General features: G+C 45.7%; 1 protein-coding gene across 3 annotated transcripts; it reads left to right on the forward strand.

The window, feature by feature from the left end:
- Positions 1 to 10721: 10721 nt before the first annotated feature.
- Positions 10722 to 24328, forward strand: wrnip1 (WRN helicase interacting protein 1). 3 transcript variants are annotated; one of them, XM_018765184.2, is made up of 7 exons: positions 10722 to 11323; positions 14693 to 14887; positions 16213 to 16466; positions 21315 to 21538; positions 22044 to 22199; positions 22790 to 22869; positions 23738 to 24328. In XM_018765184.2, exons 1-7 carry the CDS (start codon positions 10748 to 10750, stop codon positions 24029 to 24031), a joined length of 1779 nt encoding a protein of 592 aa, XP_018620700.2. In that variant the 5' UTR covers positions 10722 to 10747; the 3' UTR covers positions 24032 to 24328. The 3 variants fall into 3 exon arrangements, with proteins under 3 accessions (XP_018620700.2, XP_018620704.2, XP_018620703.2); XM_018765188.2 differs by having other exon boundaries at positions 22044 to 22174; positions 23738 to 23814; XM_018765187.2 differs by lacking the exon at positions 22790 to 22869.

The raw sequence follows: 24328 nt of genomic DNA on the forward strand, positions 1-24328 counted from the left end.
TTATCAACATCTCTTCAATGTGAGAATGTTTCCCTCCCTTCCATTTTTGCATTCTGGGTATGTCAGTTTTCCCCACTGGAAGAACAAACAGATGCATAGGCAGGGGGTCACCATGCATTTTACAATGATCTCTTACAGATACGTCTTTGTGGTAAGTCAACATATCAAACGATAACACCTGGAGGGATTCTGAGAGCACAGCCAGAGTGGGAAGAGTGTGAAAAGTATGTGAGTCCCACCTTCATCAATGGCTTTGTGCAAGAATTATTCTTGCCAGCATGATGAGGCTAGCGCTGTACGAATGACACACAATGACACGTCAGCCGCCAGCTATAAATACACAACGTACAAATGTCAATGAGCAAGAGGGCATGAGCGCATTGACTTCCACAGCGGCTCGCTGCCCAGTGAAGCACTCGCAGCGGCGTCCGCTAACAGCCACGTGCAACAGGGCTCAGCCGGCCACTTGGACGAAACAGGAGAGACCGACAGGCATGATTTATTTGGTGTCGCTCTTCCCACCCCCATGGCAGCGGCCCCACAACCATCCTGTGCGCAGCTATGACTGGCCCATATCATTTTTAACTTATCAACGGTAATTTGAGCCGTAATCTCATACATTATAAACCAAAAGAAAATACACTCAGCTTGATCCATCAGTATTTATAATAATTCTGGGTTGAAAAACACACACATATAAACCTTTGAATATACAATGTTTATGTGGCTATGGGATTCACATTTTTAAAGTTGCATTATAAATAAGAAGAAAATAAAGGTGAAAAGACATCGTGAAAGAAGGAAAGCATTCTGCTCTGTTTCAGTGAACTTCTCTTCCTTCTGCTGCCTAATATGGAGAGAAGAGTATGTGGGCCCTGGTTAGGCAGAAATGAGGAGATGTAGATCAGAAGAATGAGATACAACACTGAACAAGTTAAAAACAGCTTCCACCTTGCACTTTGATTTACACATTCATATAGCTGGAAAATTTTTACTGGAACAGAGTAGAATTTCAGGAAGAATTTCATGATACTTGTACATGGTACTTGTACCTATGACAATAAACTAAACTTCAACTTGAACTAGGTACCCTGATCAAGGCTAGGCTACTAGAGCAGGAGGAGATCAGAGTGACAGCTCTGTCCAGTACACCACTTGGAGCCTCGTAAAGACTGAATAATTAATGTTAAAGTTGAAGGACAAACAGTGCTGTGCAGGTGCTTCTTCAGCAACATATGGAAACACACGACAGAAGTCACATGAGCCTTACATCAATTTCGAGTGCTGACATTCGGTTTTCAAGTCTAACAAGCACCACTACCTTTGCTGTACAACACAACACAAAACATATTAGTTATTGTCTAGCTCGTGGTCAGTGTCAGGGTGTCTAGCAGCAATCATGTTTTGTTAACAAAACTTTTTATGATCTGGTGGTGCTGAAAAGCTGGAATACGATAGATTTGAAATGAAAGTGAAACTAAAATGCTGTGTAGAAAAAATACTTATAATGCTACATTGCATTAAAATTACTACTGTGACAGTGAAAATATAAGAAAGCCCTTTTATAAAACATCACATCCCTGTATGTTAATTATTTATACATACACTATATACTAGATATGTACAGTATACACACACATATATCCTTATGATTGATAGAAGTGCAGCATAAGGGGATCTGCTGCTTGAGATGAGATCGTTGGAATGGAACCCCATTTGAAGCAAAGGACCACATACAGTACTGCCCAGCAAGATGGAGCGCACGAGGACAGCTGGTGCCACACCTGTCCACGGCAGCTTCCCGACAGCAGGCTGCCCACGGTCACTAAAGGCCAGGAACTCGGCGCAAATAGGTCTTTTCATAGAAGGGGGCGTGCAACTGCAAGCCTTGACTTTAACACGCATGTGAAAGCAGACACACCGAGATCCCGCAAAAGAACTCTATGTAAAAAGACAAGAGCGGGATGAAGCGGGAGGAAAGGCACAGTACATACAATCTTATACTCGGTGGGTGAACGTCTCACAGTGAGGAGTCCCAGAGGAGCTTGGTCTGTAAAGGCTGCAACAGGCACACGGACAAGGCACATTCTCCCAAAGTACAGTATATCAACAAGTAGGATGACTGAGGCGACTGGCTCTTTTCATTACGCATAATAACTTTAAACAAGTAAATTAACTACATTAAAGTCTGCAACTTGTACTGCTGCTTTAACTGTGTGTTGAGCTGCAATAATCCCAATGTAAACTGAGATCTTGGTATTCTGTGTACACAACTCACACACACAAGCAATGTTACAGGCGTGGGGGGGTCAGCTGATACGGTTAGGGTTAGAGCTGCTGTCCTTGGTGCCAAAGACATTGCTGTACATTGCTAGAATTTCACAGGTTCAAATCCCAGCTCCAGCTGTAGTACCTTTGAGCAAGGTACTTACCCTGAATCGCTCCGGTAAAATTTCCCCCACCCGTATGAAGGAGTCAATAACTGTAGGTAGTGTAGCTTAGCACTGTAAATGTCTCTGGGAAAAAGCATCAGCTGAATGAGTATAAGTAAATATGCTGGTGCATCTGTAAATGAAGCTTCACTGAACTGTGAGCAACCGAAAGGAAGCAGGTGAACCCAGAGCCGGGGGCACGGAGCGCAAGAGGTTGACCTCTGTGGCATGAGCAGACTTGGCACTGGGGACTCTGGTAACGGGAACACGGCGTCCCAGACTCCTTCAGCGGTGCCCTGCGCTGCTGCTGCCGTTAGCAATGCCCTAAAACACCACCAAAGGCCAACTACAGCAGGCCTCAGAAACAGGTGCCAAGATATGAAACATGACACAACGTTCACTAGTGCCTGTGTTCATCCTGATGGCACCTCTGTCAGGACACGGGGACATCTGAAGGTCACCCTTCATTTAAGCGTACGGTGTTGATCAGGGTACAAAGCAGGAGCACTGAGTTTACCACCAGTTTACAAGTGCATGTGTTAAATGTAATGGCAGCTGTTGCCGCCGGTTACAGCAAATTGGTTATATTGGCAACAGTGCTTATTTTATGTACAACCACTTCATATGTTTTCATTCTCAATAAGTATGAAATACAGCACACAGAAAGGACATGTGCACACGTCAACTGTTGTACGTTACACAAGTTGCGGGACTTGGACAGGTTTCGCGGTTAGTACACCGACATTCACCACAAGGGGGCGCACACATGATGTAAAAAGGCATTGTAATTCAGTTTACCCCCCCTCCACAATACAGACATTACCTTAGCTTTATCCTGTATGTTAGGCCACATTTGTAGAAGCACAGCAGCTGAGGAAAGTGTGCTAATAGAGTAAGGAAGTGGGCGTCGGTGGCGGTGTCAGCCTCCACACAGCCGTGCCGAATAGAATGCCCCAGCACTGCCACGCCACTAACAGCAGTGACAGGAGCCTTTCCGAATCGCTTATTCAGAGCACTTGTAGCACTACTCCAGGCACCCTTTCTCTGCCCTTCTCCCATCCAAAGTCCCTCTACGTATTACACTGCATTTTCAACATTTTTGGCAAGCGCCCAGGCTGCCGATTGCTGGCTTTGGATTTCAGGCATGAAGAATCAGTTTCCATGACGCTGAATACCATCGTGAAACAGGAGCCCTGCACTGCGGATGCTGGCAGCTAGTTGCGTCTATTTACGTGCTTCTGCTGTTGATTAAGATATCTATGAATGCTCAAAACATTTCTTTTCTCAATGTGAACTACTTTACAGAAATACACGCGTCCAGAGGTGTTACTGACACAAAGTCCACATGCATGAGTTTAGTAGATTCAGCAAGAAATGTGTGACTATGTGCAACTGCATTGGCAGGAGGGGTCTCATAACTTAGCTGTAAACTTGGTTCACACTCCCACAAGCTCTTCGGATTACACGCTTCATGAGAAAGATTCCTGACAAAAAGCATGACAGTGTAGCATAGAGACATGGCGATAAGTAAGTAAGATGAAAAAATACAAGATCACCACTGAGAGAGCTTGACAAAAGAATGTGTGTGCGTGCGCGCATGCCTAAGTAGCTATGAGTCCTGAGTCCCCACTGAAACACACATACACGTCACCCCCACAGAGGAGATAGATCATGCTGACGGTGGCAGAGAGGACCCCCAGCAGAGGATAAACACTTGTCAGCAGGTTGTGTGTCTAGGGGTTTCCTCTTTCAGTCCAAAGAGCACCTGTAGAAGAGCTCATAAGCTCCAAACGCAGCACATCAACCTCCAGGCCAGTGCGTCCAAAGCAGCACTCGACACACGTCACTCGGGCTTTTAGAGGCACTGCACCAAAAAACACGCTGTGTGCAGAGCACTGTCATCTCTGACTATTAATTGACATAGTGCTCTCACTAAAGTAACCTTGAGCTCTCGATCCCCAACACTTCACAGTATGTATGTATGGTGAGAATAGAGCAACTCTGCTACATTTATGGCATGTGGCAGAATGTATTTGTGGGCATTCTTATGTTAAAAACGAGGGGAATACTGGAGGAAGTATCCCCGTCCAGGTGCGGTGGCGCAGTGGGTTGGACCACGGTCCTGCTGTCCGGTGGGTCTGGGGTTCGAGTCCCGCTTGGGGTGCCTTGCGACGGACTGGCGTCCCGTCCTGGGTGTGTCCCCTCCCCCTCCGGCCTTACGCCCTGTGTTACCGGGTAGGCTCCGGTTCCCCGTGACCCCGTATGGGACAAGCGGTTCTGAAAATGTGTGTGTGTGTGTGTGTGTGTGTGTGTATCCCCGTCCACTCATGCTCATGAGATTTAGGGCAATACTACACATGCCACCAAAGTGACAATGTCGAATGAAGGTTTTACACTTTTGCTTTAGGTATACTTTCATCATTCCACACATCACACATGTATGTTCAGGAACTGCCCGTTTTACGTACAAATAATGGCTCTTTGTTAGAGAGGTTCAAGTTAATAAAAGCACAACGTTAGTTCACATAAATCCAACAAAAAGGAATTACAGTAGAATGGTATACTGTACGTGAGGACTCTATTAGGAAGGGAAGATGTGTTTTGAACAGGCCTATAGCCTGGTAGAGTATAGCAGGTATAGTCAGTACAGCAGGTAGTCGATACAGTGAGTACACTGGGTATGGCAGATACAGTCAGTACAGCAGGCACAGTGGTTATAGCAGGTACCAATAGTACAGCAGATATAACAGGTACAGTGGGTAGAGTAGCTACAGTCAGTGCAGTCAGTACAGCTGGTACAGTAGGTGTAGCGAGTATAGTCAGTGCAGCAAGTACAGGGGGTATAGCGAGTACCAACGGTACAGCAGATAAAGGAGGTACAATCTGTACAGCGGGTATAGGAGGTACAGCTGGCACAGTCGGTACAGCGGGTACAGTCAATACAGTGAGTACAGTAGGTATAGCAGGTAGTCAGTACACCAAGCACAGTGGTTATAGCAGGTACCAACGGTACAGCGGATATAACAGGTACAGTCGGTACAGTATGTACAGCGAGTACAATGGGTAGTCGGTACAGCGGTTACGGTGGGTACAGTCGGTACAGCGGGTATAGGTGGTATGGCAGGTACAGCAAGTGGGTATAGCAGGTATAGTTGGTACACTTAGTACAGTGGGTACAGTCGGTACAGCAGGTACAGTCATTACAGTGGTATAGCAGGGGCTGTCGGTACAGGCGGTACAGTGGGTACAGCAGGTACAGTCAGTATAGATGGTATAGCAGGTACAGTGGGTACAGTTGGTACAGTGAGTATAGCAGGTACAGCAGGTACAGTGGGTATAGCAGATACAGTCGGTACACCAACTGTTCTTCCTCTGCAATAAAATAACTGTGAAACTTTTTTCTCCATGAGCTCGAACTTCTCCATGTATCATTAACTTGTTGAGTGGTTTCTACTGCTTCTCCCCTTTCATCCTAAATAAGGTGAACAATGCAGGCTGCTGACAGCTCATACATGACACTTGTGTAAAAAATTGACGACTGCATGTGATGAAATGGTATCGCAGTATCAACAGCGCTGCCGCCGCCTTTCCACGCAACGGACTTATATAGAACGTGTGCAAAAACACAAAACACAAGAGTTCCAAATGACATTGTTAGGAGTCAGTTTGAAACTGTGCAGCCAGGTGACAGGACTGTACACGGCAATAACAGACACAACAATCACGTATTTCTACACTATATGACTAACATATTATGTCAGCACAGGGGACAGCTGGCAACGTAGTGCTTACAGCTTCTGTCCTTGGATCCAAAGGTCGCAATTCGATCACCACCTCCGGCTGTAGTGCCCTTGAGCAAGTTACTCACCTTAAATTGCTCCAGTGGACTTACCCAGCTGTGTACATGGGTAAATAACTAAAGTACCTTAACATCATCAGTTGCTTTGGAGAAAAGTTTCAGCTGAATGAACAAATGTAAACACTGAATATTATATTGTGCCACCCTATCTGTCCACCCACCCACAGATCCATCATCAATAAGCGGGTGCCCAAGTAAGGGTCGTGGTGGTGTGAAGCTCATACCACAGTCATAAGGTGCAGGGAGGTGGGGTGGAGGGTGAAGGCATCATGGATGAGCTCCTGCTTGTACAGCAAACACCAGAGCCCATTGTGCACATGCTGAGCTCAAGGCACTGGCCACCCCCCGCCTTTCATGTGCCTTTAACTCAAACTGCACGTCATCCCTTCTTTCTGTCAAATATTCATGTTGGTCTCAATCAGCGGAGCGTTTACTTTTTCAACATTCAACAGAAATGCATAGTGTGCATTTAATATTACGCTACTTACAAACCGCAAGGATTTTCGGAGACACCGAGCTTCTTCTTTCGTGGCAAAGACAGCTTGATAAACAGCTGCACTGGTCAAAAATATGGTTTGGATAAGTTGTGATTATGAATATTAAATAAGATTCAATGCCACACTTCAGCAATCGAAATCACTACGTGTTTGTGTTACTGTTTAATATTAATTTTTCATCTTAAAAATGGAAATGTTTACTTTTTTGAGTAATAAGTGTATAAAAAACCTGTTTGTGATATTTTCTCGTGGTGAGCTTCAATGACCTTGCAACTTTTTGTCTCCTGAACACTGAACAGACTGTTACTGGTTTTATTAACAAAACAAAAAGTGAGCTTGAATGACCAAAACTATACATACAGGTGTAATTCCACACCCAGAGAAATGCGTTGTAAAATTGCAATAAGAGCAACTGAGAGCAATGCCTTTTCAATGACTTTCAAGTGAAAAGTGCATTTCTGTAGCCATTTCCTGGACTAATAAAGGAAAGCGATGGCTATCGCCAAGTGAACAAACAGTGGTGCACTCTTAACATGTTGTTGTTTTAGAAAGAAGCACCAGCTGAACGAACGAACAAATGAACAAATGAATAGACGAATGCGAAATGCCTGACTGCAAGCCACGAAAGATTCAAAGGGAAGAGAAACACTTGCGTTCTTGACTCTGGAGGCTAATCTTTCAGAGATCCAAGTACTGTTTCACGTTTGCCATGTAACCTGCTCAGCATACAGTAAAGTGGCTCTGCACATTACTTCTCTGCACAAGCCCTACGAGGCGAGGCGTATCTGACGCTCACCCAGACATGCAGAAATCATGAAGAAGACGACATTTAAATGGAGTAAAAGGCAGTACCTGTAGGCTAGGGCCCGCGGCTTGCCCACTTTGCCATCTCGACGCAAATAAACCCAAGAACCTGCTCCACAGATAGGAGGCAATGAGGCAAAAGGAGCTTATGATCCAGGTGTCCCTGGCCTTGGAAAGACTGGCCATGCTCGCATCTAGCTGGGCCACCATGTCCAGTGTGTCACGCAAGGCCATGTGGGCGTCGAAGGCGACGGCAGCAGCAAGTGTGCACGTCCCACTAGGGGCTCAGCGCAGTGGCACTGCACACCTCCCTGTCCACCGGAGCTGTGCTGAAGGGAGAGATACACACGGCGCACGAGACAGAAAGGGGACAGGTGTGAGTGCACACGCCACCAACGCGACAGCCACCACAAAAAGGAGACAGCCCTGCCGGTCACTCTCATATGGAGCACGTTCATCATTTGTCACCTAAGGAAGGAGTACGACCGCGGACGTGTCACCTTGCCCACCGCCGACAGTGCAGATGTTCCACAATGTTGGTATTCACTTGTCCTTTCAGCAGGAGCACAGGGACTCTTCCCAGCAGCAGGCTGATGAGCAAGGCGTGAGGCGTGCCAGTACTGGGAACAGAGCTGTCACACACTACCACCATGGGAGTAGCTCACCGCTGCTTTGTGCTTTGTTCGCGCCCATTCCCCGTTGGACTTGTGTCCCCGAGTCGCCGTCCTCAAACGCGTCTACAGTTGTTTCTAGAGCTCATAGAAGGTGCTCGGGTGAATGCAAACTGCAAACTTCTCTTTCACCTCCGACGTAATTACAGTCCCTTTAAACTTCATAAAGTCGTGTAACACTTTTAACCTGAAATTTCACATGTCTGGATACCCTGAATGATTAAAAAAGTGATATAAACTCTTTTGTGAGCTACTTCTGATTTGTCATCCCATCCACACACACGAGCCAGACACCTAGGTCTCTAGAAACATTTGTGAAGGACAAATGTTAATTCATATTTTAGCACCAAAACTACAAGAACTGAGCTATTATTCCCCTCCATCACGCTTCATCACAACGAGCGCACTACCACCCCCACCCGATTTTCCATTTGTCAGGCACCCCGGCAGGAGACGAACAGTGCGAGACAAAGGGAGGAAGATGAAGAGGGAGAGCTGCGTTACAGAGCATTAAGTTCCCAGCAGTGTGTGACCCCAGGCTCCTGAGGCATGGCGCTCCAATGGGGGGGTTGCTGCGTCACTTCAAAGTTGGAAAAACACTGGCTGCAACGCAAAGCATGTGTGGGACCAGTGCTGGACAGCTGTGCTCTAGCAGGACAAGCTGCCAAAGAAAACCTGGCGGTGGAAGCCGACCATGACACCGGGCTGCTCAGACGGGACATGCTGCGCACAAAACGCTGCTTGCGTTGTCAAATAAGTACAGTATGTGGAACATAAACTATTATTTTACAGCACAAGGCCATGTTCCCCTTTGAAGCATGTTGCGTTTTTTCCATGAGTGTAAGAATGGTGCCAATGGGCAAACCTTTCTGTGTCATAAAACAGATAAAAGCGCCTGTCCGGCAAGGCAAATGAGCAAATATAAATGCATACCTCTTCTAAATAAATACATTTCAGAAACATTTCCCCGGAATCCCTGAACATGTTCCTATCAGGAATGACATGGACATTTGGGAGCTTCTCAAATAATAAACCATATTTAAAACTTTGTGGTGTCCACGTTGTACGATGAATACAGTACCGCATTTGAGATTTTTTCTCCAAAAGCTTCAGAGTTATTGTGGTTACAGCACATTATGTGTTACACTGCACAGCCTGCCAAGATAGCTGTCCATCTCCATGACTGTGCTCGTTGTTAACATTTCTTTCTGAAACTTAAACCCACCATGGCGCGAACCGTCAGTGACCACCCTCATATGAAGCGCCAATCCACGTGATGAGTGAGATGGCCACACTTATGTAACTGTCCTTGTGTAAAGGGTTCTGGCTACTACATAATGTAGAGGGGATTAAAGCTAAGAGCAGAGCAACAGGTGGGCACAACTCAAACTGAAAGTTACGCTTTCTCACACGACCAACATCTCCTTCTAGTGGAGGCAGGAAGGATTCACTCTTCACTGTGAACGAAAGAAAGAAGCAGCACTAGTATGTTTCCACTAGCGGTCGCCAAATAACCACAGAAAAGGCAACGTGACCCATATGTGGTGTGTAGCTATAGGCGCTGTCACAGCAAAGCAGTCTGATTCAGCTCAAGGGCTTCTAAAAAGAAAAAGGACACTAATCTAATAGCCTGCCAGTTATATTCAGACACGTCAACACATAGCAGGATGTGGAATGAAGGTGGGCCTAGTGGTACCTGCTGGCAATCTCCCTCCATCTCAATGTGCTTCATCTCCCAGAAGCACCTCATGGTCTCCACTCTTTCCCAGCAGCAGCAGAAGGAGAGCCTGGCCTGCTGCTGAGTGCCGGATCGGTTCTGCGCAGCTTTCAGCGTGGGGTCCTTGGCCGAGATGGGGTTCTGTGGGCTATCTCTGCCCCGCCGGTCAGCTCTCCTTACAGAGGTGCCATGTGCTTGTTTCTCAGGGGCAGTCTGCTTGCCTTCCCTGTTGACAAACAAACGAGCAAACATTTGACTGTGGGAATTCATCACATATTGGATATCTGATATTTTGCAGGGGACGTTAATCAAGGACCATTGCTTTGCAAGGTGAAGGTATTTGGTTCGAATCCCACTCCTGTTGTAGAAATCTTCAGCAAAGTACTTCATTTGATACAGCAAGAATACCCTGACAAGTCATTAGCAAGAGTCCCAGCGTTGTCCCACTAACTACAAAACAACACTCTAAACACATTATATTTCTTATCATGCATTTATAACATTCGTTCTGTATTAAAATCATAATTTATCCTAATTTCCTGTGAGATCCGAAGCACTGTTGAAAATACAAGTCCCAGAATGCACTGCACTTATCGAAACTCTGGCTGCTGTACATTATTTCTATTTTAAACGTCATTGTTGTTCATTAACAGCTTTTCTTCCAGAAATCCTGAAATAAATTAACTAGTGACGTTTTTAGTGGAGGACTGCAGCACGTGTTTTACTCGTGACCTCGGATCGGGTCCGGAGAAGAGTGCGCTGTAACAATGGCGCTTAAGGCGGGAAGCGTTTCGGCTTCTCGTACCGTAACCGTTCAGTGTCCCGTTTGCTCGGGCGATTTTGGTGTTTCGGACATCAACGCTCACCTGGACGTGTGCCTGCTCGGCGGTGGCCGAAGGAGCGGAGCGCCGGCTACTCAGCCTCAGGACGACACCAGAACTGAGAGCAAACCGCCCTGCAAGAAAGCCCGAGTTTCGGGCGAAAGTTCAAGTGGCCGTGCCTCGGAGAGCGGGACTTGTCCGGCGCCTGTGTTCACCATGTTTCACCGCACCAAGCTGTCCGAGCAGGAGCGCGCGCCACCACACTTCCCCGCGAAGCGGACCCCGCCGGAGGAGCCGGATCCCGGGGTGACCGGAGCGTCCGACCAGGCCGGGCCGCCCACGAAGTCTCTCCGCGCTCTGCTGGACTGCGGCAAGCCGCTAGCGGAGGTCCTGCGGCCGAGCTCGCTGGATGAGTACTTCGGCCAGAGCCGCGTGCTGGGCGAGCAGAGCCTTCTCCGCACGCTACTGCACGCGCACGACGTACCATCGCTCATCCTGTGGGGGCCGCCTGGCTGCGGCAAGGTGCGCGCGCCGCTCCACTGGCGTGACCGTTACTCTTTTTTTTTTTTTTTGGCGTTCTCTGTTGCTGCTACATGTATGAATCGCTCTTAATCAACATATGGAATTGGTCATTACACACATGTCACATGAGAAACACTGTGGTCTAATGGCGACTCTAGGAGTTGTCCTGAAAAGGAGCTAAGACTGGAGTGGGGTGTCCATGTTGAGCAGCAGCAGGGGCATGGCCGTGTCATAATTTATTGTGTCGATCCACCGTCGCGTAGCTGCTAGCTGGCCTTCCCACAATAATCTGTATGTATTCTTATTTTTTTTTTCCCCCCCATACCACTTGAACATGAACATGTTTTCAGAAAGTGATACCGAGGGAGCATCTTCGCCTCAGTTTCTCTCTCCACCAGCATGACACTTGACATGAGCACTTTATTTTGGATCCATTTACTACTTACTTTACTTCAATTAACACACCTTTCTCCAACTAGTTTTACCAGCCCTCACCTTATTCACCAAGGTAACTTACACTACTAGTTACACTACTTACAAAGGGTCACTCTCACCCATACACCAGTGGAGCACACACACTCTGTGTCACTCTCACAATCTGGGTGAACCTGTACAGCATGTCTTTGGACTGTGGGAGGAAACCAGAGCACCCAGAGGGGACCCACACAGTCACGGAGAGAACATGGAAACTCCACGCAGACCGAGTGGGGCTCGAACCCACATTCTCTCACACCACCCAGGCATCATGAGACAGCAGTGCTACTCGATGTGCCACCATGCTGGGTAATGTTTTACTGAAGCAATTTACGGTATTTGGGTCCAATGGCAGTAACTGTAACCACTACGCTGGTGTTGGAGGTGCTGGCAGCCCCTCTGTTAGCAAAGGCTCCCGGTCCCCCGATACAGGGTCTGATTCAGGGCTGGCAAATAGGAATCAGTGTTTTCCTCACTGGCATCTCTGTTGCCTGCTTCTTCCTTTCACAGGCAACCTTCAAAGTACTGTTTGAACAAATATTGCAGTTGTATATTATTCATAGTGGAATATGGGATGAGGATAAAAAGTAAACAAAGTGAGAAATGGTAAGAAGCATTTCAATGTTGGCAATGTTCATGCGTGGTTTGGCCCCTCAGACACATAGTGCAGTAATGAGATTTTATTCTCTAATGTCCGTCTGTCCGTCCGTCCATCCATCCATCCATCTTCCTCTGCTTATCCCCATATGTATTTTGTGGACCTGGAGAAGGCATTTGACCGTGTCCCTCGTGGCATTCTGTGGGAGGTACTTCGGGATTATGGGGTTCAGGGCTCATTGCTACGGGCTGTTCGTTCCCTGTTCTCTGTGTGTCTGCAAATATATAGTTCTGCGTGATTACATGAACCCTATAGGGATGGTCATTATTTTTGGGTAAAAAGTTAAAATGTGATTTTTAAAGAAAAGACTGTGTCGTTGGGCACAGTACAAACAAACCTTAGTTAGTCCATCACAGGGGGGATTCTTGTTTATCCGTTTCTGTGTCCACTTTGCCGCATGGACTCGTTGCCCTTTTCTCCTTCACCGGTGACTCCCTGAGTAAAAAGCATACATGGACAAGCTCTGCTTGTCTCCGGTCGCTGCATTGGCTGCAGGAGCCAAAGAGATTAAACATCTCAGAGAAATATGACCCATAGTTATGCTCTCATCTCTTGCCATGTGCTAGCTATGTGTCAGGGGAGCTGGGGTTGCACACAGAATGCAGTATGCTGTCCTTTTGGGGCAGGGGCCTAATTTCTCCTGTGTCAAATTCAATTTTTTATGCTTTTTCTCTGGAAGATATACACCATTCAGCCACAACATTAAAACCACCTGCCTAATATTGTGTAGGTCCCCCTGCTGCCACCAAAACAGCTCTGAACTGTCAAGGCTTGGACTCCACAAGACCTCTGAAGGTGTCCTGTGGTATCTGGCACCAAGACGTTAGCAGCAGATCCCTCAAGTCCTCTAAGTTGTGAAGTGGGGCCTTCATGGATCGGACTTGTTTTTCCAGCCTATCACACAGATGCTTGATCGGATTGAGATCTGGGGAATTGGCACACCTTGAACTCTTTGTCATGTTCCTCAAACCATCCCTGAACAATTTTTGCAGTGTGGCAAGGCCACTGCCATCGGGGAACACCATTGCTGTGAAGGGGTGTACGTGGTCTGCAACAATCTTTAGGTAGGCGGTACGTGTCAAAGAAACAACCCCATGAATGCCAAGACCCAAGGTTTCCCAGTAGAACGTTGCCCAGAGCATCACGCTGGTTCCGCCTGCTTGCCTTCTTCCCATAGTGCATCCTGTTGCCATCTCTTCCCCAGGTAAACGACACACACGCACCTGGCTCTCCATATGATCTAAAAGAAAACATGATTAATTAGACCAAGCCACCTTCTTCCATTGCTCCATAGCCCAGTTCTGACCCTCACGTGCCCATTGTAGGCATTCTTGGCAGCGAACAGGGGTTAGCATGGGCACTCTGACCGGTCTGCCGCTATGCAGCCTCATACGCAGCAAGCTGTGGTGCACTGTGTGTTCTGGCACCCTTCTATCGTGGACAGGGTTAAGGTTTTCGACAATTTGTACTACAGTAGCTCTTCTGTGTGTTCGAAGCAGGCGAGCTATCCTTCGTTCCCCATGCGCATTAATGAGCCTTGGGTGGTCATGACCCTGTCACCAGTTGTCCTTCCTTGGACCACTTTTGGTAGGTACTAACCGCTGTATACCGGGAACACCCCACAAGACCTGCCATTTTGGAGATGCTCTGACCCAGTTGTCTAGCCATCGCAATTTGGCCCTGTCAAAGTCGCTCAGACCCTTATGCTTGCCCATTTTTCCTGCTTCTAACACATTAAATTCAAGAACTGACTGTTCACTTGCTGTCCAATATATTCCATCTCTTGACAGGTGCTGTTGTAATGATAATCAATGTTATTCACTTCACCTGTCAGTGGTTTTAATGTTGTAGCTGAGCGGTATATGGCAAATAGCTGATGCACTGGCCTTTCCTCAGGCTTCCTCAGTGACTGTGCCAGTTTTCTAACAAGCGTGCATGCCGGACAACTCACGCTGCTTGTCCTAACCCCCCCCGAGTCTGAATACAAGGAACCATCAGTAGAGCACGTGCTTGTGACTGCAGTACTCATTTGTGTACCAAAAGCAGTTTGGTATCGTCAGATGTTATTGATCAAAACTATTGTGTGTTACAGGCAGGTCATCGTTTGTTGCAATAGCTAATGATGCTATGGGTGCTTTAACTGTCTCTTGTGTGTTGTTCTCACGTTTACCACAGTATTTTACAGGGAACTGGTGCATTGGGCTGATTTGCTGTTCTGTTTGTGCCTCTTTCTCCAGACAACCCTAGCCCACATTATTGCCAGGAACAGTAAGAAGAATGGCACCACGCGCTTTGTCACGCTCTCTGCCACCAGTACTTCCACCAGCGAAGTGCGAGAGGTTATCAAACAGGCCCAGAATGAGCTGCGGCTTTGCAAGAGGAAGACCATCCTCTTCATTGACGAGATCCATCGCTTTAACAAGTCTCAACAGGTGCCTGTGCTGTGACTGTTTTTGCACAGTAAAACTTACAACAGCCGAGTCGTTCCTGTTTTAATCACGACTGTTGTTCAGAGGCCGTGTGTATATAATATTTATTATTTCTGCAGATGGTTTGGTTAATTGACCTCTATCTTACATGTCTAATTATGTTGATTGTACTGATCTGTCAGCATACCAAACTAAAGGTTTGTGTCAAGGCTGACTTGAAAATTACAGCCTGAACGTTATCCTGGAGGTATTGAGCATGGCGTTTTACCCAGGTTGTGCTCTGGATAAACGTCACCATTTACAAATTCTCTTTATAAAGCTTAGTGACATCCTCCATACTAGACATCGGAACATACAATGAATGATCAGCAGTTTCGCTGAATTTTACGTTTTATTTGCATTTTGTACGTTGACGGTAATGCACAAATTGTATTTTCTATGAGATGTGCGTCGCTTTGGAGAAAGGGTCTGTTAAATGAATAAATGTAAATGGCAGTGTGCGAGGTCCAATCTGGCCAGGCAGAGGGATTGAAATGGAGAGACTGTCATAAAGAGCAAAGAATACCAAATGCCACATTGAAGAATTCTCACACACACACACACACACACACACACACACACACACACATGCGCGCGCACGCACACACACAAGCGGTATTGTTTCAGATAAACGGTCTACAGATCGTGCATTCTTAGAAGTATAAAACCTGTGATAATGAACACGAATGAAATCAGTTAAACAATGAAGCGATAATCTATGTTTGCTTCATAAACAATGGTAATGGGTCAACCAATTTTGGACAGGAAGTCCAAATATGGACAGCTGTGTCAAGCATAATCCCAAGGTTAATGAAAGAAGACCGTATTTGGGTTGTCTGTTGCAGAAATATATATATATATATATATATATATATATATATAAAAGGGATGCATCCAGAATTCAGAGCAATGCTGTTCCCTCACTGATACACATTTGCAGATTGATTTGTGCTATTTTTTTTTTTATATGGTTTAATTTAAGTTGGCTGTTTGCAGTACCCCCCTTGTGTTTTTATTGTAAAGGATTGAATATGTTTGAAATGTGAAAATCTTATTAACTCTTGGCACTAATTGTTGTTAGTGTGATATGCTCTTAAGCACAAGGTGCTGGAATGTGTGGCTATTTTAAACCCGGCAGGCAGTACTGCTGTGTCTGTAAGATAGTAGACACCGCACCTCCCTGTATGAAGCACTGTATGTGCAGGAGACATACCCTGTGTGTTTGAGCATGCTGGTGATGCTCAGGAGCTTCTTCTTCTCTTTGTCTTTCATCCTCTGTTGCTCTGCAGGATACTTTCCTCCCTCACGTGGAGTGCGGCACAGTCACTTTGATCGGCGCCACCACAGAGAACCCTTCGTTCCAGGTGAATGCGGCGCTGCTGAGCCGCTGCCGAGTCCTGGTGTTGGAGCGACTTTCCGTGGAGGCGATGGGCGCGGTGCTGAGGCGGGCCGTGGCCGCCCTGGGACTGAGCGTGCTGGGAGTGCAAGAGACAGATAGGCAGAACTACGATGCAGGGTCCACGGCTCGAACTGTTGAGTCTGAGTAAGTGGGTCGGGGAGTGCATGCTATTATAAGCGGGCCTGATGAATTTCACAGAGCTATGTGTCGCCTGGAAGTACCCGCTGCCAGGAAGTCCTGGCCTGTGATTGGTTAAATCCAAGCTTCTGATGGGATTGGATGGGATGGTGGGATTCCTGCGGTTGATGGACACATTCACCTGAGCTCAGTAGTAAACATGCCTTCCTTTACAGGTCTTTTTTTCTAGCTGTTTCCTGTCTGATCCATGAGTACCAAGAGGGGGTTACCTGTTCAGGAGAGTATGGAAGTCCTGGCAGGGTTTAACAGCTTTATAGCCTGTGCATGACAGTATAAAAAGAATTACTGATGAATGAGCGATCCTGAGGTGGTGAGGCTAGCATAGTATTAACATGTAGGATGTAGATGTGGAATAGCAGTGAGAGAAATGTTCCCTTAGTGTTTCATAGTACTTGAGTGTGGAATGACTTGGCCCAAGCAGAAGATGCTATTGAAAATGGGAAACACATAACATCAGTCACATGGAAACTTCCATTGAGTTTGATGACGATTATGGTGGTTGTATAAATTTTATACATACGTGTACAGGTGTATGGACACTGTACAGCGCACCCAAAGACAGCAGTCCTTTCTTTTGCTCAGGCTTTTACATGATGTTTGTTCGTACATACTGTTGTTCAAGCTGAAGCCTAACCCGGCAACACAGGGCACAAGGCTGGAGGAGGAAGGGGCACACCTAGGACGGGACGCCAGTGTGTCGCAAGGCACCCCAAGCGGGACTCGAACCCCAGATCCACCATGCCCCCCTTTGCCAATATAGATATACGTAAAAATCATTTTTTACCCATTCAAGGAATGTCGTAGTGGAAATCTAGCAAAATACTCAAATGCATGTGACAAAACTTAATTTGTAAAGTAGCTACATTTAAGGGTCTTTTGGTAAAATCACTATGGACTATTGGCAGTAATTATCTCTGGTTCAGTTTAAACTGAATGTGTGTCTGTATTCACCAATTTATTACATGAATAGTACATTTCTCCAAGATTTATTTTTCTCTCCTTTCATAATAAACTGAGTATTGGGTGTTACCCATTGTAGTGAGAATACTCACAAAATGTAAATTACTAAATTGATGAAACTGCTCATTCGTTATCATATATTGATTTATTTTTTTAACTTCTGTGACAATATAAATATGAAAATATTCACTTTTTCATTCGTTACATTTTGGTGTTATTGTAAGGAAATTCAGTTTCACTTGTATGTGTTTTGAATGTTGGGGTTATTTCAATGAATAGCTTAATAGAGACTGATAGATATGCGCGCACACACACATGCGCATGCAGGGTCTGAAACCGCTTGTCCTAAGCGGGGTCGCGGTGGGCTAAACACTGGGCGCAAGGCTGGAGGGGGAGGGGACAGACTCAAGACAGGATGCCAGTCTATCGCAAGGCACCCCAAGCAGAACTTGAACCCCAGCCCCATGAGAGTGCGGGACCCGGCTAAACCCACTGTGCACGTGCTCCCCACTTTCACACTTTCCCACTGTCCCGCTTTGCTTTAGGTTTCCCCACCACCTTTCTGCCAGATGAATTCATGTGGCTGTTTACTGATGCACATGTGGGTGCTCTGTCAGTGCCGAAAAGGGCGTCATTTATGGCCTTAGGTGTTTGCCCTGCAGGCTTTCCATCACATTTTTACTTTGTTCCCCCCCCCCCCCCCGCCATACTGACCTCTGTCACCAAAGCCTAAATGGGCCTTAAGTAACTTAAGATGTGATGTGACTCTGTTAATTTCACATTTACAAGATTTACAAAATAGTTTTTCTTTGTGTCGGTGCGGCGGGATTTATTGTCAGCAGAACACCTGCCTGGACTGAGCTATACTGTGCTTTACAAGTCAGTGGTTTTAGAAGAACAAGTATTTTCCAGCCATATTCAGTTCATAATCACAGCTTAAGTACCAGTGCCTGTATACGACCAAAACCTACAACCCGGTGGTCACGGATTGGTGCCTGACAGTATATTTCCAAATAAGAAATACAAACACATTCTGAACACATGGCAACAGGTCATTACTCCATCCAATCCATTAATCCTGTTTTTTCCTATAAAAAGTCATTTGAGATGATTACAGCTGCTGAAACCAAATTATGATAGGGGTATAATTTAGACTCACCTTGGATTACAGTCACGTGGGTTTAAGTGAAAATAGCTGCTGGCTTCATACAGGGCTCTGTTTTATACTTTTATGGTTTGTTTACAATTACTCTTACTCTCTTTTTACTGGTGAGTAACAGTAACTCATTCATTTCAGGCCATATTAATTTCCCACGTTCATCCCGATACCGCACTGATGACTTTGCAGTTACCCAGTACCCATAATGTAGTGTTTTTTGCAGTGATTTAAGAACTGCATCTAATTCTGTAACACTGGTTCAGCCATTGTCTCTTGTTTGTTTTACATTTATTCATTTAGCTGATGCTTTTCTCCAAAGCAACTTATGGTATTCATGCACCTAGAGTTATTTTTCCTGTTATTTCGTAGCGGGTATGTTTCGTCAAGAGTTTTTGTCAGTTGCCTTCGCTGAAGTTGGCAGTTGTCCTTTGTCTTGTTTTCCAAATAGTTGCTGTAGCGGTGCCATCCCAACATTTTAGCTATGCACAAGATATGTACTGTAAGCAGCGTTTTTCCAGTATCTTTTTTAAATGGTTCGTCATTAATGAGGCTGCCAGTCCTTTTCAGTAAGACCAAGAGTAATGATGTGAAGGTATGACCGTATAAATAAAAGATGGAAACTTGCTCAGCTTGGAGATATTAACCCGAGGAACTGTAACATACGCGTACAAAAATTTTAGTATCCTTATCTGAAAATGCACAGCACTTCGTTTGTTACTGATTTTGTCTTCCACCTGCTCATGACTTCCTAGTACGTCTGGATATTGAATACGCAGGAGAAGCACTGCTAATCTACCTCTGGTAGAGGCCCAGCTAGCCCATCTCTGGCCTGCAGTCTGATATAAATCTTACTGCCATTGCTCTATAAATAAATTAGATTAACTAAAATGATGTTTATGTTGCTGATGAGCAGGGCTGTTCTGTGATTTATCTGCTCAAGGCGTTCACAGCACTACCTCTTTACAACTCCTTTAATGTTTTAACATCAAGTTGTCACTGTTTGTTCTGAAAAGAATGTGTAAATGGCTCTAAAAGAAGTAGCTCAAAAATGTCTTGGTTTGGTCATGAGCCCATCGAAATTCAGTCATGGGTAAGGAAGTAGTGAAACTAAAGGAGACAAACCTCCACACTGTACTTCACTTCTGGCAGCTTCAGTGTTGGGGTATACAATGAGGTCCATAAGTATTTGGACAGTGACACAATATTCATTATTTTCCTTCTGTACGTCACCACAGTGGATTTGAAATGGAACAATCAAGATGTGCTTTAAGTGTAGACTTTCAGCTTTAATTTAAGGGTTTTGTCAAATATTCTATGAATCGTGTAGGACTTACAACCATTTTTATTTATAGCCCCCAATTTTAGGGACTCTAAAGAAATTAGAAAAACAGAATTATAAATTAAGTAGTCATTTTTAATAGTTGGTTGCAAATTGTTTGCAGTCAATGACTGTCTGAACTCTGGAACCCCTAGACAGCTGGGTTTCTTCCCTGGTGATGCTCTCCCAGGCGTTCGCTGCAGCTGTCTTTGCTTCCTGCTTGTTCTTGGGGATTTTCGCCTTCAGCTTTGCCTTCAGGAGGTAAAATGCATGCTGAATTGGATTCAGGTCAGGTGATGGACAGTCTTCTGTTCCCATCATTCTGGTACAAGTTGATCTTTGTCTCATCTGTCCACAGGATGTTGTTCCAGAGCTGTACAGCCTTTTTAAGATGTTTTTTTGGCCAGCTGTAATCTTGTCTTCCTGTTTCTGAGGGTTACCAATGGTTTTCATCTTGTGGTAAACCCTATGTATTTACTCCGGTGAAGTCTTCTCTTGATTGTTGACTTTGACACAGATACACCTGCCTGCTCGAGGGTTTTCTTGATCTGGCCTGCTGTTGCAAGGGGGTTTTTCCTCCACCAGGGAAAGATTCCTTCTGTCATCCACCACAGTTGTTACCCGTGGTCTTCCGGGCCTTTTGGTGTTCCTGAGCTCACTAGTGTGCACTTTCCTTTTAGGAATGTAGCAAATAGTTGATTTGACACACACACACACACACAATGTTTTTGCCATCTCTCTGTTTAGTTTGTTTTGATTCTTTAGCCTAATTATGGTGGCAGCAGCTCTTTGGACTTCATATTGGAAGTTAACGGCGACAAATTCCAAATGCAGATTGCACACTCGAAATCAATTCTAGACCTTCTTTCTGCTTGCCTGTACATAAAATAATGAGGGAATAGCATGCGTGTGGCCATGGAACAGCTGAGTAGCCAATTGTCCAATTACTTTGGGTCTCTAAAAAAGTGAAACCACTAATAACAAGTGTTGTAATTCCTACATCGTTTTCCCAATTTGGATGTCAGTACCGTAAGCTAAAAGTCTACACTGTAAGCAGATTTTGATTGTTTCATTTTAAATCCATTGTGGTGGTGTACAGAGCCAAAATGATGAACCTGACTGTACTTATGATGTAGCACACAGTTAATGTTATGAGCTACCTGGGATGGGACACAGTCAATCTACAGTAAGTTTGAGTTTTTCACTTGGGATTTTCTTAGCATGTTTTTTAAATAGTTAATGCCCCAGTTTTTGTGCTGCTTAGTGCTTTCCAAGCTTCTGGTCTCTTGTGAAATGCATGGTCTCCTAAGCAGTTTCTGGTTTATTGTTTCAACGTGAGATCTCTGGTGTGCTTTAGACCTAAGGTGTACATTGAACAGAAGGCCTTGGATACCATCGCCCACCTGTGTGATGGAGACGCCCGTGCAGGCCTCAATGGGCTCCAGCTGGCCATTCAGGCCAGGATCAGCGCTACCAAGCTGGCAAGGCCAGGAGCGGATGGCAAGACCAAGGATATCCTGGTGCAGGAGGAGCACGTCAAAGAGGGGCTGCAAAGGTCCCACATACTCTATGACAAAGCAGGTATGTTATTCCCCTACGACGGGAAGGCTGAGCCACAGTCAGAGAGCTGTCAGATGGCAGCAAACACAACGTTGGAATTAAGCAGTAAATGGTAGAAGCTCCCACACCTTATTAAATAACAGCCTAACAAGTTCTATGTTACCTTTGGTAACAAATATAAAGGGAAGCGGCAGCAGCTGGCCTAGTGGTTAGAGCCATCTTGTTGCAGTTGAAAGACTTGGGTTTGAATCTCAGTTCATGCTGTAGTACCCATGATCAAGGAATGTACTGCGTTTTCCTCAAGAAAAATTTACTGTGCGCTATTAATGGGGAAATCGTTGTGACTCTATACAAACCTGACACTGTAAGTCACTTTGCATAGAAGTTTTATGTAGATAAATAAATGTAACATAGTGATGTAGCCTCCCTGCAAGAGTGACAGGATTTTGCACTGCTCACCTTCGGAAGAGTCCATGTGTCCATGCACATAGGTCCACCTTCACTCCACTGTGTGCTCCTCAACTAGGTGAAGAACACTACAACTGCATTTCGGCTCTGCACAAGTCTATGAGGGGCTCCCACGAAAACGCTGCCCTGTACTGGCTGGGCCGCATGCTGGAGGGAGGGGAGGACCCCTTGTATGTGGCCAGGAGGCTGGTGAGGTTCGCCAGCGAGGACGTGGGTGAGTGACATCCTGCAGGGGCCACTGCTCCTTGTCATAGGAGCAGTGCTCTCATTGCCAGTGAAGTCTAGAGTGTTTTCACAAGGAACTGTCCTGGTTTTCCCCCTGTCTGTTGTACACATTTTTTGCCGTTATCATTGTCATTATTATCATTGTAGTGTGTAGAATTTGCCCATAAGGGCACTGGCCTGTGGATCCCCCGGTGCATCAGTCCCGGGGTTCTCTGATACTGGAGACTTTCAAGCTTCTTTATTTCTGGAGGACTGAAGCTGCCTGTTGTTCACTGTAAACTGTCAGTCATTACTGATACGTACAAATTGTCATGAATAGTTAATGCAGAGCACTTTGAGCAGAAATGTCTGATTTTGAACTTTATTTAAATTTGATTTATTTCAGACAAATATATTTCTGCACAAGACTTAGTCATGTGTCAGACCTGGGATGCCATGAGCCAAAGACCCTCAGTTGTCAGAACACTTGTAATAAGTGCCCAGTTTGCACCTGTAATACCAGGCAGAAGCACCAAATGTGTGTGTGTGTGTGTGTGTGTGTGTGTGTGTGTGTGTGTGTGTGTGTGTGTGTCTCGGCAGGCCTGGCTGACCCAAGTGCCCTCCCCCAGGCGGTTTCGGCATTCCAGGCATGCCACTTTATTGGCATGCCAGAGTGTGAGGTAAGGGGTGCTGATCCCCCCTCCGTGCACGCACGCACGCGCACACACACACACACACACACACACACACAAGGAGCGGCTGCTGTACCTCCCAATATAACCAGTGAAGCATTACCTACCTGCTGCTGACTTTCCCCTATGATGCTGCAAATTGGACATGTTAACACGCTTACCATATTTTTATTGTTTTTCTTCTTAAATATAAATTCTAAAGGACATGTTTGTTACTCTCACAAATGAGTGAATTCTTATTTTCTCATTGTAGGCCTTATTCTTATATGTACAAATAGATTTTGTCCAAGTTTCACACACACACCTCTCAAAATACACACACACACACACACACACACACACACACATTTTCTGAATTTCTTTAAAATAGTGTATCATCTCTGTCATAATTAGCTATGTGATTTTCTTTAACATGTTGAAGTAATGAAACTAAATCACACATTATCTGAACCGCTTCTCCCGTATGGGGTCGCGGGGAGCCGGAGCCTAACCCGGCAACACGGGGCGTGAGGGGGAGGGGACACACCCAGGACGGGACGCCAGTCCGTCGCAAGGCCCCCCCAAGCGGGACTTGAACCCCAGACCCACCAGAGAGCAGGACCCGGTCCAACCCGTTGCGCCACCACGCCCCCCTGAAACTAAATCAGTAATAACAATTTATTAACACTACATTTTGTATGAACCTGTCACTGTAGTGTACCATTTCTTTACTTTATTTGTCAGTGTTTGTGAGCATACACGCTATGATCATTGCTGGAATAATGCTTGGGAAGGAAAGCATTTAGAATGTGTTCCTAATGTAGCAGATCTGCTGAATCAGTCGACTGAAGTCACGTGTCCTTCTCGGTGTTTCTAGGTGATCCTGGCGCAGTGTGTGGTGTACCTGGCCCGAGCACCCAAGTCAGTGGAGGTGTACATGGCCTATAACAATGTGAAGAGCTGCCTGAGGAACCATCAGGGACCCCTGCCGCCAGTGCCCCTGCACCTCCGCAACGCCCCCACTAGGCTGATGAAGGAGTTGGGATACGCCAAGGGCTATAAGTACAATCCAGCATTCCGTGAGCCCGTGCAACAGGACTACCTGCCAGAGGAGCTGAAGGGGATGAACTTTTTTACCTGGAAACCCTCTGCCTCCAAATCAGGGCCCTGATGTTTATCTTGTTGAGCACTTCTAAAGAGAACATGAGTAAACCTGAACTCGTCACGAATGCAGTTCCAGTCAGATGGGGCTCTTGCTGCCTCTAACTGCCTGTAAATTGAGTCCATATGTTTTTCGGTGTGTAGGAGAATGGAGTTTCTTTTTCTGTGTGGTTCTGACTGAACGGAATCATGGATAATAATGGAAAGAAGGACCAGAAAAGCTCTGTAAAAAGAAATACCTGTGCACTTTAATAGTATTAATAATAAATGTGTTCTTTTCCTTTCATTTATGCACATTTTAATTTGT

This window comes from Scleropages formosus, chromosome 10 (assembly GCF_900964775.1).
Source record: "Scleropages formosus chromosome 10, fSclFor1.1, whole genome shotgun sequence".
Taxonomy (NCBI): Eukaryota; Metazoa; Chordata; class Actinopteri; order Osteoglossiformes; family Osteoglossidae; genus Scleropages; species Scleropages formosus.